We start from the raw sequence: 15,946 nt of genomic DNA, 5'->3' as shown, positions 1-15,946 counted from the left end.
TCCTGGATGCTGATGCCTGTGACTTCCACAGCAAGCTCTCTGTGAGTCATTGAAAGATTCCTGTAGCTAATATTCTGAGTGCTACACATACCTTGGTCTCCACAGGTATTGATTCTCCTCAGTTTTCCCGTGGTCTCAGGAGAGGACAAGAAAGGTTGCAGAGCTCTATGAGTGTATCTCTATCCATTCTGCAGCACTCGACTATTTCCACCTCATACAGACCATGATAAATTAAATGGGGTCTCGATACCTTTCTCCTCCTTGCCTGAGATCTGTCATCATCATCATCAGCAGCAGCAGTAGCAACAGCATAGACTTGAGCCTGTTGCATATACTGTACCCATGCAGAAGAGCAACAGTAGCCACTAACATTCTTTCCCTCCTGTGCAGTTTATGTGGCTGTATTCCAATAGGTTTGGAATACAAGGCAGACTACACTAAATGTACACAATTGCTTTATAGCTTGTTGAATAGCTCTGCGATCTTAAATTTGTTGATTAGCATACAGTTCAGCTGCTTATGCAATGATTAGTATATCACAATGTTTACCATGTTTGACTGGCTCTACGCATTGTCGACAGCCATTTATTGAATACAAATTGATGAATTATCATGTATGGATCATGCAGTGATGTGCATATGGTTTTACAGAGCCATGTAGGGTTTATTGAATCCTCCCATAGTTCTGTCAGAACACTACATCACTGAAAACTGGGCTAAAAATGTGATGCAAGCTATCTTTTATGTCTGCATTACAAGTCTTGCCATAGCCAATGGTCATATCCATGGTCCAACTCATATCAGTTGATCATACTGTGGTTATATCCTATAAAAGTAAATTAAACTAGTATTGTCTTAAATAGGATTTACAGAATTCTAAAGGTATGGTTGAAACTAAGATGAAAAGGGCACTATCATTTTTGGATTTGGGAAATTTTAGCTTTCTTTCCATATCAAAATCATGTCCAGTAAATCACTTCTTTGATCTTGACTGCAAATTCCTAGAACCTGCTCAGTATGCTGCTTGTGTCAGTTGCACATGGTCAAAACACCATAACATTAGTGCAGGTATAGTAAATTCAAACAAAAGTTTTACGTCTGTTTTATTTGGATAAAATTCAGAATACTTTGTTTAGAAGGAAAAATGCCTTTTCTTTTATACATACGTGATAAACAGATATATATTCAGAATCATTTAACTACCTTCTCAAAGTAATATATTCAGAACCAATTAACCACCTTCTCAAAGAGATATTAGCCCAGTGTTTAAGGTTAGGTTATACGTGCAGTTATTTTTGATTAAGTCAGCAAAAGCAAAAGCAAAATTTTTTTCCTATTAGAAAGACACTATATATTTCAGAAGAATCATAAGTCTGATTCTTCTAGGTCTTCTGAAGTTGTCTGAACATACAGCTGCACATAGACAAGACAATTCTTTTGTACTCATTTCTGAAATTACGGTTAAAGATTCCATAAATAATTCCATTCAGGCAGCTATTGAAGTAGGCCATGAAGTAACTCAATACAATCAACCAGTCGGCCAGCCTGGGTACCTTCCCCCTTGGGCTAAAGCTAACTGCTAGACCAACTGTAGTAAATGGACCCCAACAAACTGCAAAAAGAACGAAGACTACAAACATGGTTAGAAAGTTTCTCACTTCATTAAATTTCAGCTTTTGTTTGTTTTCCCGCCTGACCCGATACTTGGCCTGAATGACCAAAATCCAAATCCGTGTGTAGCAAAACATCACAATGGACAATGGAATTATAATCTGCAAAGATGACAAAGCAATATTCAGAAACAAGTTTGTGGTGAAGTTGAAGACACATGAGTAAACTCGTGAGTCATACTGTATGGCACCTGTTGATGTGACAGGCAACAATAAAATAATGCATAGTATCCATGTCAAGAAAACATAGCAGTAGGTATTCTTTATGCTGTATAGTTTATCATATCTAGAACTGTGACAAATACAGAAATATCTGTTGACTGCTATTGCCAAGATGTTGTACACAGATCCAAACAGACCAAGAGCCATAATAGTCGAGGACACCTTGCATTGGACAGGACCTAGGGGCCATTTCTGTTGTAAGATAGCAATTGTGATTAATGGATAAGGGTATACTGCTACAATCAGATCTGCTGCAGATAAGCTGATGACAAAGACATTACCTGCAAACAGGAACATAAAGTTTAATTACTTATTTGTACAAATTTATGTCAAAGTTTCAAACATATTTTCTGAGACTCTAATAACAATCATATCATATGAGGTATTTATAAGTTGCTAAAAGCAAAAAGTTTATTATTATTATTATTATTATTATTATTATTATTGCTATTATTATTATTTCTATCAGTCGCATTTCACGGGTCAAAGAGGTGTTACCCAGTTTTTTTGTACTGTGGTGGTGATATCAGTGTTACCAGAGGAAAAAAAAGAAATACACATAAATGAGGTTTAAAAGAGAAGGAAATAAAATACAGGCAATTGAGGATCAGTGTGAAGAATGTACACATAATGGTTAGAAATATGGTAATAAAGTGCATAAGAAGGGCAAATGCATATATACAGAATAGTTTGTAACAAACATTAATGCAGAATAGAAATGTACTATGTAGGTATGCTGCAGATAGCTGGGATGTGGTGAGGGAGATTTGAGAATTTGTATGAAGAGAGAAAAACTTGATGAAGTTGAGTGAAAGGCAAAAGGCCTAAAACACTTTATGTCCACATTCAACAACAGCAAAAAAAAAAAGTGAAAATAACATTTTTGGAATGCAAGCAGCAGTGAGAAAAGGATGGGCTACTGGGGATATAAAGTGAAAAATGCATTGATGGGTCTAAAGGAAGGGAAGGACAAATGCGGATCCCATAGGAGAATTGGCAGTGGTCTTGAGAGATTGGATGCAAGCTGCAATGCAGCCAGTCCAGTAAGGGTGGAGGAAGCTACTATCCACCAGAAATAATGTCAGTGGCACTAACATCAAAGAATGCAGTGTTCCTGGAGAACAAAATGGACTGCTCTAACATTTCCAGTATAGATACATAGCAGATGGCTCACACAAAACTTACCTTGTTCATTTCTATGTTTGGGTAATTAAAGAGGTGGATAAAGGTAACCCTACAGCTGTGATAAATTTAGATTAAAAAAAAAAAAAACCTCTAACTTACTTTAGGGATTTTGCAAAAATTGAGAGGGTAAGCACTGGGCAACAAACTGGCAACAGGTCTGTCTAGAATGTCCATTTTTTTATAAAGAAACCCTGGCTTTTAGAACTGTACGGAACTGATAAATAAACAGAAAATTCCATCATTGTACAGTCACCATGTTATTAGACTTTCCCCAATATAATAAGCAGTATTCATAGTTTCAGTGTGCTTACTTTTCATGAAAACAGTTCCACATACTTCAACATTCAGATACTTATCATCTGCTAACAGCTTCCAAACAACCATGCTTTTTTTTTCAGCTTCCACATTTACCTACGAACTGTAGAGTTCTCATTCAACATAAGCTTAATTCTCCAAAATGATTTTCTCTAAGCACATAGAATGATCTCGTGGCTCAATGCTAGCTGTCCTCTCAAGACCTTTCAGGTCATTATTCTCTAAGCATCTCCTGCTCCTGTTCCTTGTGCAATGCCTGAAATATGCTAACCATCCCCTATTTCATGTTATTAATTTGCCCTCTGGAAAATGTAATCCCTGTCTTACTACACACTGTTGCTAGAATGTGAATGTTAATAGGATGGAATACTAAAATATAAGTGTCAGAATGGATTTTTGCATTTTAGCTATTGCTTCTGAGAAAGTTAGGCCAGAAAATATATTTGTGTTCTGTGAAACATGATCTTGCAGCTATGAGTCAGATAAGGAAACACAGGTCTGCTTTGTCTATTATTAGGGAACATTGCTTAACTTGAAAAAAATAGTTAAACTTTGTATATGAAAGTTGCAGTGTGAACAAAAGATATGGTCAGAAGAGTGTAATTGGACAGACTGCCATTGTGCTTATAACCTTGGCTATAACAAGTACTATGTAAAGAAAAAGCTATTGCACTTGAAGCCATCTGAAATGTAAAAGTCTGAGCCATGCTAGATGGTGATTGCATGATGTTACTGTCAGCTTAAGGATAGGAATTATGATTGAAAAGAAAATTCTAGAAGGTGCCATCTAAGTTGGAGAGCAATTTGTTTATTGTATATAAGTTAGTCTTTGCAGCCTGCAATATTAGATTCAGTGTAATTTCATTAACTGTTAGTTCTAGTCTGGAAAAAAAAAAACTTGCTGTCATGATATGATTTTTTTCACTGTATTTATTTTGAGATGGGACATTGTTTTCCACATATATATTGGTATAGACCAGCCTTGCCTAAAAGAATATAGTTAGCAATCTCATCTGTCCACAATATTCATGATGCAGCATGAAGGGGGGATTGTGGCAATAAAAAAAGAAAAATGATCTGACATATTTTCTAAATCAACCTTCTGAATACATCTTTAGACTCTCCAGCCAGAGAGATTATCAGAAGATATGTGAGCTAGGACAACTGCCATTTGCTTGCAAGTGTGTACATATGGCAGGAGAGTAAAACTAAAATCTCAGTACCAGTTGCAGTAAATCACCTTCCACATGTATGGACTAAAAACACATTTAACTTTTTTTTTCAGACTGTATGCCTGCAATGACAGAGATGCAATGTTTTTTTTACTTAGAAGCCATTAATGGCAGCTCTAACAATTACTACAGTTTTTTTAATAATGTAATCTCTTATATGCCCATTTCAAGAACTTGAGAGAAATCAGTTTGTTTTGTCTGTCATATAAACAGGTTGTTACCAAGCAGACTGAGAGAGATAGTGTGTGTGTGTGTGTGGGGGGGGGGGGGGGGGCGGCGGAGAAAGAACAGTACTGTATTTTGCATAAATTGTAAACACCTGCTGTGGTGAAGAAGCAATGCAACTATACTTTGCTACTGAATGCCACTGTCCTGAGGCTGAGAGCAATGGCATCATTACCGATAGCCATTCTGCTATTATCATTAATCTGCAGTGGTGCTGCACATAATGTTTATTTCTTTTGCTAACCTTGTGAAAAAATATGTCAAGATGTCATCATTTTAACCTGTTACTGTTAAACATGAGTTTTCTTTCTTAAAGGTGTGATGTCCATAGTGTCCGTTGAGTTTGAGCTACACCTGATGTTGATGGAGTATCTAATACAAAACATGTTATAGTAATAAAAATGTAGGGCATCATGCTAGGTACATCTTACTAGAAATTAATAAAGTTATCTAAACAGTAGCCTTTCACAGTGTCTGTCAGTGGATGTTGTAGGTTTCTGAATGTAGTGGTGTCAACACCACCTCAGATGATTCCTGTGTCATCCTCATCTGTATCAGTATTATTGCCCCTCATAGAATGTAGGTACTCATCATCTGGTATTAAAGGATGGACTTTGGAAGGTCCACCACCAATTTTCCTATGGACAATTGCATTCTGCTTGGCGTTGTCCTTGCATGTCCAGCCATGTCATTAGTTTTTTTCCTGCACTACTCAAAGTCATGGTTCCTTCCCCCTGCAGAACTTATGTCAGATACTACTTGATTACATGCCTTAGCTCTCTCTGAATGTTGTGACCTCCCCTTTTCCCAAAAAAAAAAAAAAAAAAAAAAAATCCTATATGTTCTCTATTCATCCTGTATTTAAATTGGAACCTGTACACTGAGAGAGAGCCTTACAAGACTATCTTCAAATATATAGAGCTGAGTATATTTTTCTGTGTTATTCTGTATTATAGAGCTAAATTGTTGCTTAGATATCTGTTGTCTTACTGTTCTGCAAATATACAGAGATCAGTGTATATTTTTCTGGTTTTATAAATTTGCACTGTGATTCCTCACATCTCTGTTGAAACTGTCTTCCCCACCCCCCCTCCCTGTTCTTTGTCTTCCCCACCCCCCCTCCCTGTTCTTGGTTGTAGTTTAAATTTGGTGGCTTTTGCAGTGCCCGCCCCACTGTAGATTTGATCTAGGACACTCCCCCAGTCCCATCTCTTTACCGCATTCTACCTAATAAACCCTTTCTGCACTTGCTTTTAGTCCTTTTTAATTTAATTACATTTTTCAAACTGTGTGTGGACTAATATTGCTACATACTCAAGTGTGCCAGCTTGCACTGCATGTGAATTGTTTTTACTACTGTTTTTGCTACTTTTCTGAAAAAAAAAAAAAAAAAAATTGTAAGCCTGTTTCCTACCTTTCCTGTAATTAGTGTTCCAGATACAGATTTGCTGTATCCAGGACTGTTTGTAAGCTTCTGAGATCCCCAAGCCTTTCTGTGTTGGAGGGAAGCCTTCTAGCTTATCAGTGGGAGTGGTAAGCATTAGTTAACCTGTCTACCACATAAGGAGTGGTTCTGGACCAGAATTTGTAGTTATTGGCCATTTGGGCAGTCTTCCATCTCTCTCAACTTTCTGATTTGAAGGCCTGCATTTGCACTTGTTTCTGTCCTGTAACTCTTGGGCCCATCTCATTTGCTCACTCAAAAAAAAAAAATGTATCTGCTTTTACTGTATTTGTGTTTCTTCCTACTTTATTTTGCTTTTGAGTCATCTTAATAGTACTCAATTGTATTTATTACTGCTTGGTGTAACTCATTCTAAGCCTTTTAGTTTAAGCACTTGGGCTTCAAATCAGTTGTTTTACATTAAGAAGGTTTGTGGTCTGCACTGTAGTGGCAGAACAGGTAGCTTACATCCTTCTAAGTTGGGAACTGCTGATTGAGGGCTCAGTGTATGTTATTCTAAAAGTGTATTAATTCTGGTTTAAGCACTTGGGCTTCAGGCCAGTTATTTTACATTAAGAGGGTTTGTGGTCTGCACTCTTGTGGGAGGAGATGCTGGACTCTGCCCTTCTGAGCTGGGAATTTCTGGTTAAAGGCTTATAGTGCCTGCATATTTGAACTGCTTCTTACTGAAATTGGTACACCTTGTTTGCTGTAGCATAGACTAGATCCAGGCCTGCTGAATCTAGCTTTGTTTGTATAACTTGAGCACTAATCCAGGCATTCTTTAAAGTATTCAATTGTATTTATTACTGCTTGGTAGTAACTTGATTAAAGTGTAGCTATCATTCTAAGTCTTTTGGATTAAGCACTTGGGCTTCAGACCAGTTGTTTTACATTAGGAATGTTTGTGGCCTGCACTGTGGTGGCAGGACAGGTAGTTCACATCCTTCTAAGTTGGGAACTGCTGATTGAGGGCTCAGTGTCTGTTATTCTAGAAGTGTATTAGTTCTGGTTTAAGCACTTAGGCTTCAGGCCAGTTATTTTACATTAAGAAGGTTCGTGGTCTGCACTCTTGTGGGAGGAGAGGCTGGACTCTGCCCTTCTGAGCTGGGAATTGCTGGTTAAAGGCTTATAGTGCCTGCATATTTGAACTGTTTCTTACGGAAATTGGTACACCTTGTTTGCTGTAGCATAGACTAGATCCAGGCCTGCTGAATCTAGCTTTGTTTGTATGCTTGTTGTTTTTTTGCTTGTTATTTCCCTGAAACGCTAATTCCACCTAAAACGCAGCTTTTCAGTGCTTCTGTGGATCCCTAGTGATATCTGCATTGCTTACTGTACTTATTTCCTTGTTTCACTTGAAAGAAAGCTACTGTTTGTCATTTTTAGTTACCTGTAACACATTGCATTTAAGTTACCTGGCACTTGCTCACTAAAGCAATTATATAAGTCAGCACTAAAAAATTAAAAGCACTACACACTCACAAACTCCCCTTGAGTACCTTGTTCCACATTGGCCCTTTTTTCAATTATAAAGGAATTCCCAATACTATTCTAGCATGTCCAAATGTCAGTTGTCAATCTCCTCTCAAGTCCAGCTGGTGAATCTGTGAATCTTGAGGCAATGTTACAACTACCTCATGTACACAGACAACCCGCTCCTCCTCCCATCAAATTCCAACACATGTGAGAGATGCAACCATATAGCCAAACTGGAGGCTAAACTCTCTCAACTCAGTACTGGCGTAACCAGTCAGTAGGAAAAGGAAACCACACTCACTACAATTCCAGTCTCACATAGACCTACCACGACAACAAACCAAACACATAAACACACAAAAACATACTCAGAGGCTCTAAATAAAAATTTGCCTAAGCAGCAGAGACCTCCAAAGCAGACACCCAAGCAACTGCTATCCCAAAACAAAACACGTGCAACACATAGCTCACAAAGCCAGTGTGCCAAACAGTCACAGCCCTCAAGGCTAAACAACACACCTGATACACTTGTAATAGGTGACTCTATCGTCAGGCACACTGACGTCCCACTCACCAAGCTGAACAAGGAGAAGGTCACGGTGAGCTGCCTGTCGGGCGCTAGGATCCGCCACATAACACAAGCACTCAGGTCACTCCAAGGCAAGTACAAATATGACTCGGTCATTGTCCATGCTGGTGTGAATGACCTGAGATGTACCTCCCTGGACTACATGAAAAGAGACATAGAGGAGCTCTCTGAGCATGTAGCCCAGGCGGGTATAACCCCGACCTTGAGTAGCATCTTACCCTCACCAAGAATGATGCCACATTATGAAGACAAGATGATCAATTTCAACAATTGGCTTAAGTATTCATGTCATTCAAAGGGGATCCACTGCCTGTCAGCCTGGGATGACATGCTCGACAAGCCACGATGCTTCGCTAGGGATGGCTTGCACCTGTCACCCCTGGGCTTTCGGATATTGGCAAAGGCTCTTGCTTCCCCCATAGTGCCTTTTTTAGGCAAGGCTCAAAAGACAAACCCACCTCCATAGGTATCACAAGGGATAAGAAACTAAGAGTAATGCTACTCAACGACAGAAGTCTAAACCTCAAGATGCCCGCACTTGAAACTCTCCTTAGCATGGAGAACATCGATATCTGTGCAGTAACAGAAACCTGGTTCAAGGCTCCCGAGAGCAACCCAGCACTACCAGGTTATACCTCATACCATGCTTTTTGGCCCCAAAACTTGGACCGAGCCACAAAAGGAGGGGGAGTATCAATATTCGTCAAAGATACCCACACCTCCAGGTTGGTGGTACAGCACGAAGCATCAGAGACTATCCATGTGCAACTAACAGTGGGTAAAACTGCCTTCCAGTTTATAGCCTGTTACAGACTACCCTCCCAAACCCAGGAACCCCACTCGGCCTTCCTGAGAGCACTGGAAAATATGAAGTTCTCTTCAAACACCATTATATTGGGTGACTTCAACTACCCAAACATAGACTGGGAGCATTACTCTAGCTCCAACACCCTAGCCCAAAGGTTCCTAGAATTTATAAACTCAAATGCTATGGAACAACTTGTTACCACTCCCACAAGAGGGGAAAACATACTGGACCTGATCATCACCAACATGGAGACTCTATGCTCCAGACCAGAAGTGTATCCCTCACTGGTAAGATCAGACCATAAACTAATCTCACTGGATATTCACATCCCGACCCCACCCCCTGCCCAGAAAACCACAGTGAAAAACTTCTCTAAAGCAAATTTCACACTCCTCAAAACCAAGGTGGAATCCTTTAAAGTCCCCGAGCCTGTGGAAAATATGGCCCAGACCGCAGAATCCTTTATAAACACATTGTATGAACACCTTCAGGAATGCATGGATCATGCAATCCCAAATAAAACCAAGACCCAATCCTCCAAAGGCAGACATCCTGTCTGGTGGACCCCAGCCATAAACAAACTATACAATAGAAGGAGGAAGCTACTACATGATAGAGCAAAATCCCAGAAAGGGAAGGCATCTCTGATCAGTATTAGCAAAAAACTACGGGCACTCATAAAATCGTCTAAGGCCAGCTTCGAGAGAAAAATTGCACAGGACACTAAGGATAATCTCAAGGCTTTCTTTAGTTATGTTAGGAACCTGGGTGGGAATTCCCAGATATGCTCAGAATTACTCCAAAATGACAAAAAAAATACATCGAACCCACAGACAATGCCAACATCCTAGCTGACAGGTTCAGCGCAAACTCCCCCCCCCCACCAAAAGGGCAAATATCTATCCCAGCAGAGTTCTGCCCCCTGACTTCTCCGATGTTCAGGTAAGAGCCGCCCTCTCCAAAGCAAAAAACACAGCATCAATGGGACCAGACAGTGTCCCAGGCTGCGTCCTACATGAACTCCAAGAAGAGCTAAACTCAAACATAAAACTACTGTTCAATATCAGCCTTACTACAGGATATGTACCCAAAGAGTGGCGTACAGCCACAGTGGTCCCTCTCCACAAAGGTGGTGCCCCAACGGATCCTGGAAACTATCGCCCCATAAGCCTGACTAGCTTGGTCTGCAAAGTTATGGAAAGGATCATCATGGACCTCATAAATAAAGATATTGGGGACCTACAGACACTGGATCCTACCCAGTTCAGCTTTGTTAAGGGCAGATCCTGCCTCTTAAACCTGGTCGATTTCTTTGAAACAGTCACCAAGGCCATTGATGAGGGGAAGGTGGTCCACACAGCCTACCTGGACCTTGCAAAAGCCTTCGATACAATACCCCACTTGGGCATTATAGATAAGCTCACCAGCTTAAATATAAACCCCTATGTCACTAGATCGGTTGCAAACTGGCTCAAGGACAGAACACACATGGTTAGAATTGCTGGAGCCATGTCAGACTCCAAACCAGTTACAAGTGGCATTTCACAAGGCTCAGTCCTGGGACCGCTCTTGTTCAGTATATATTTCTTGGAGGTACAGGCCAACACGGAAGGACTGTGGCTGACCAAGTTCGCAGATTACTGCAAACTGGGTACCATAATCGACTCTCCAGCCGACACAAGCATCCTCCAAAAGGGCCTCATAGAAACAGACAACTGGTGCCAGAGCCATGGCCTCAAGCTAAACACCAAAAAGTGTATAGTCATCCCCTTTGGCAAAAACTAAGTGCCCACAAATTACCACATAGGTGGTAATCCATTAAGTACAAAAGAGGTAATTAGGGACCTGGGGACCCAAGTTGATAGCAATCTCTCATTTGACAACCATGTGGCCAAAGTGGTTAGAAAAACATTTTATATAGCCAACCTAATCATGAAGGGATTCACATCTAGATCAGGGAGGTCATCGTGCCTCTTTACTCATCCCTCATCAGGCCCATAATTGAGTACAATGCCCCTTTTGGGATGTACCTTACCAGACACCTGCAGCAACTGGAAAGACCCCAAAAGTACCTCACCAAGAGGATCAAAGGGCTCAAACAGATGCCATATGCTGCCGGTTAAAGAAACTCCAGCTCTACTCAGTGGCATACCGCCTGCTCAGAGGCGATCTGTGCCTGACGTATAAAGCCATGTCCAACCCGGAATTAATGGACATGCTGCACCTCAGAAAATCCAAATCCCATCGAGCTACATGCTCGAGAGACTTGAACCTCAGCACTGAAATAAATAGGACATGCTGGAGGGACAGATTCATAACCCAGAGGCTCCCTTCACTCTGCAATAAAATCCCAGTCCAGGTTAGGCAGAGTCCCTCATTGACTCTCTTCAAGAGGAATCTTGATGAGTGGATGGGAGATCCTAGGTTTACCCCGGGTATCACTTCTGTGTCACTGTTAGACAGAGGCACAGTATACTAAACTCGAAAAAGGGCATAGCAAAATTAATTTAAAATGGGAGGCGAAAGCCAAACACACTCTGGCTAGGCTTATAAATGCCCTAGGGCAGATAGCCTAGTATGAACCTATGAACCTATGAACCTATGAAAAAATTCCCCTAAGAACTGAAGTTGTCTCTTCAGTGCCTTGTTCTTCTCTCTGCTGCTGCAACATTTTAAAACCTATAAGTATACACTAACAAAAAAATTACACCTGTCTTATCTATATAATTTCAATCAACTCTGAGTCATACATTTCATTCATTATTAAAAAACTAGCAGAAGTACAGTAAAGCATTATATATGGCTTCAGTGCGTGTGAGATTGTGGTTAGTAAAATGTAGGGCTTTAAGAGTTTACTACAAAGGTGAAGTAACATGACAATTAATTTGTCATGTATATCATTTCTTATTTACAGGAAGGTTACTTGTAGAGTGGAACTGGGCATTAACAAAAAACAGTTTCTACATTAAGACAGTGTACAGATGAAATAGCAATGCAGACAATGCTAAATGTGGCACCTTAAACATTCAAAATATTTGCAGGAAGGAGAATAAAAGTATTGCAATATTTCCTGCCTTTCCAGTAAGCTAGAGACTAACCCTGAAAATATTACTGCCAAAGGTACTGATAAATTTTCAGTAATTTTCTGTTGTCTCTGAGATATATATATATATATATATATATATATATATTTTTTTTTTTTGTGCATTCCCATAAACTTTCTCAAAATGTGGAGCACAGTGGCTTTTCAAATGTTGCACTGTTAAAGACTGGAGTAAATTTTGTCAGATTTAAAAAGTTCTATGCATGTGTAAATCTTAGCCATGTTTATCTCTATAAACCACAGTGATGAGCAAATGTGAAAGTGTTATTGTTGGTGTAGCTGCCTTTGTATTGCTGTAAATGAGTCATGCATTAATCGTGCATGTGCCTAGCCACCATGTAAGCCTAAGCTTATGGACAAGATGCTGGTGTTTGTGCATCTCATCTATGAATTCCTATGCCTTTCTGCACTGAGCCTGTGTTTGTACAGGGTGTTATGGGCTAGATCAAGTTATGACACACCCTGGTGGTGTGGTTTATCCACTAGTTGTCTCAGCATCATAACTGTACATCTCATTCTGTAATGTGATCTTAAGGCAATGAAATCCATTAAAATTCAGGGTCATGTCCTAATCTGCACTAAGAAATAGGCCATCAGACTCTCATTATACTGCAGGAATCATTCTTGCAGAAGGTGAATAAGTGTGTTTCAGGAAGATCATGAAAGAGCAGAAATATTTAAGAAGTTGGGGATGACCTCACCTTAGTGAATGGGATCCCCCCACTCAGGTGAGCAGTGTCACCACAGATACAGTAATTTGCAGAGGTAGGTTATTGCATCTGCAGTGACAATAACCTGCAAATAAACTTCTAAGAAGCAAAACCATGAAATCTAGAAAAAAGTCTCCAAACAAAAAGGCAGAGTAGTTTAATAACCAAATATACACAACTATGAATAAAAGGTTTAGCGCTTTCACCTGGAACACTCCCAGGCTTCTTCAGAACAATTATACAATGTAAAATGCACTTCTTAAAAAATTACCAGCAGACATGACCCACCTATCAATAAACATAGATCATTTAAAACCCCTTCTCACTCAAGACAACAGTCTTAACCCTTAAATGAATTAAGCAAACAGATAAAATGCCTAACACGGTGTATTAAATGCTAAATATAGTAGTTAAAACATGCCCCTAAAAAACTCGAATGTCATCATGGATGAAATTGAAACATATTTCACAATTTAGCAGCCCTTAATCTAAGAACACTATTAATACTAATGTGGTCATTCAATCCAGGTGGTTTGCCTACATCCAGTTTAATTTGCCAGAATAACTCCCTGTATTCTAATCTGGGTTTCCAGCAACCACCCCTGGGATCATATAAAACTTGTTCCACCACAAAAAAATCTGAATTTGGCATTCCTGCAATTTTTAAGGTGTTTAAACAGTGCACTGGTCTCCTTCTCATGTGCTATATCATATGAATGTTCATATACCCATTTCCTTAAACACCTCTCAGTCTTCCCAATATAAAAACTGGGACATACTTCACAGGTAACCAAATATACTACTGCTGTACTGGTACAATTATAATGTCAGGAGGACCTTATTGAAAAATCCCTTGCTGCTAAATAAATATTATCATGATCAGCCATGAACGTCCACTGATTGCAAAACTCACAACTGAATGTTCCAAATTTCCTATTGTTCAAGTTCACATTTACACAATCTGCCTTCTCAAACATCTCCTTCAAGTTCATGTCTCTTCTCCTGATAAATCTAGGTTGTCTAGGTATAATTTTGTTAGTATCTTCATTAACTGTAAGCACTCCCCAGTATTTTTAATAATATTCTCTATATCTGAGGATGCTGCAGAATATGTATAAACACTGAACCAAAGTCTTCATCAGTCTGCTCTCTGGTCATTGTTGCCACACAACTTAAACCCAAAAGGGGCTTGTACTTCTGTTCCCTGTCTGTAACAACCTCCTCTGTCAAACTGTCTATAAGCCAACACCGGTAATTCCTTTATAAAAATAGTTTCTGAAAATTAACCACCTCACTGCACATCCTTGAGGCTCTGGTTAATTGCCCCTTGACTATCCCTTTCTTCTGTGAGAAAGGCTGTCCACTATTAAAATGTAAATAAGAATTTGAAAATGTATGTGTTCGAAAAATCTTGGACTGAAAACAATTATGTCAAATATGAGAAATATGTCAACAAGGATCTTTGGGATAAAGATTTTATTTTTGACTATTGATGTTGTTGATCTATTCTTCTATATATCACACAATGGAGGATTGGCAATAGTTAGGGTTGCCTTGCTTTACTGTGATTTTTTTAATTCCCAAAGGTTAGATGTACAAGTAAATTGTATGGAGAGTATGCTAACTTTTTTTGAAGGGGAGTTTTTATCAGCAGGTTAATGGTGTGGTACACAGCACCCTATATATGTCAATACTGTTATTTAGGAATGGGAGGGGGACTTTGTTCTTCCTTCCAAGTTTACCCATAGTTAGACATGTGATTTTAGATTTGTAGATGGTATATGCATTTTTGAAAAGATTCTGTATCTATTATACAAGATTTTATTATATAGTTAAATAATACAACAGGCTTTTTGAAATTTAAATTTTCTTACCAACAGGATGAGATTTTGTTTAATATAACCTTGATTAAATTGTGGGAAGTGTTTGTCTCTACTATTTATAGATATCCTTCCTTCCCAAATTCATATCTACATTATAGTAGCTGTCACCCTATGCCACAAAAGACCAAATAGGTTAAAGACCAGTTGGTTAGATTGGTGAGGATGATTTGGATGATGATGTTTTTGAAAGAGAGAAATATTTTCTTTTAAATATATTTTCTGTTAAAGGATATTCACATGGCCTTTTGAACAAGTTAAATTAAGTACACATGGAAGATAAATAGAATAGGTTTAAACCTCTACTGGGAAGGGAAAGAACAACAATATCCAACAAGCTGAACCATGAAATATTAGACAAACCCAAATATGAAAGCACCACAGTTCGAAAATTTACTACTGTCTCACCTTTGATTGAGAATGTCACCCTGCAAATTGGATTATTTTCAAGTTGGATAGCAAGATGTCAAAGATTTTAGATCAGAATCCTATGTTTGTATACAAAAGGGAAAAAATCTTAGAAATCATTTTGAAAAAAAAAAAGTGACAGCATTTAAAAGGTAGATGCTATCAACATGTAGTATAACAACAGGATGTACCGTACCAAGAAGTGGGGGTTATGTAAACAATGAAATTATTTTAATAAAGCTGACATATTACCAGTACTATATAGAGGTAACACACAAAGATAACCTGTTCTGCAAATTATGGTGGTACATGTGGAGTTGTTTATGCAGCCATTTGTCAGGCATGTCATTCTTGTTATATTGGCGAGACTGAGCGACTACTAAGAAAATGGGCATATGAACATCTTAATGATATTATGAGGAAGAATGCATTATTTAGGTGTATACAGTCTTATATAGGATAATCAAGTTATACGTTTTCTGTTATTAATACAATTGTTAAGGATTTCAGAGTGAGGCATGGGAAAGAAAAATCAAGTTTAAAATATTTGCAGCTGAGAATTTAATACCACTGCATTGTCTACGCCAAATGTTCATGTATTCATTGGCAGCCTACTAAAATTATGTTCAGCTAAATTATAAATAGTGATATATTTTGGTGAACCTCTGGTTCCACA

The 15,946-nt window shown here is 38.8% G+C and overlaps 1 protein-coding gene across 1 annotated transcript in view; it reads right to left on the bottom strand.

Annotated features, from left to right (window-relative positions):
• Positions 1 to 1,382: 1,382 nt before the first annotated feature.
• LOC122808260 (melatonin receptor type 1C-like) overlaps positions 1,383 to 15,946 on the bottom strand; it is a 99,807-nt gene continuing 85,243 nt past the window's right edge. The window contains exon 2 of the mRNA XM_044079223.1: positions 1,383 to 2,173. Within this exon, the coding sequence (XP_043935158.1) occupies positions 1,383 to 2,173 (791 nt within the window). The remainder of the gene's footprint in view (positions 2,174 to 15,946) is intronic.

Source organism: Protopterus annectens, chromosome 8.part0 (genome assembly GCF_019279795.1).
Source record: "Protopterus annectens isolate FY-2018-M chromosome 8.part0, PAN1.0, whole genome shotgun sequence".
NCBI classification, from domain to species: Eukaryota; Metazoa; Chordata; order Ceratodontiformes; family Protopteridae; genus Protopterus; species Protopterus annectens.
Note: the sequence above shows the minus strand (reverse complement) of the source record. Positions and strands in the feature narration are given on the sequence as shown.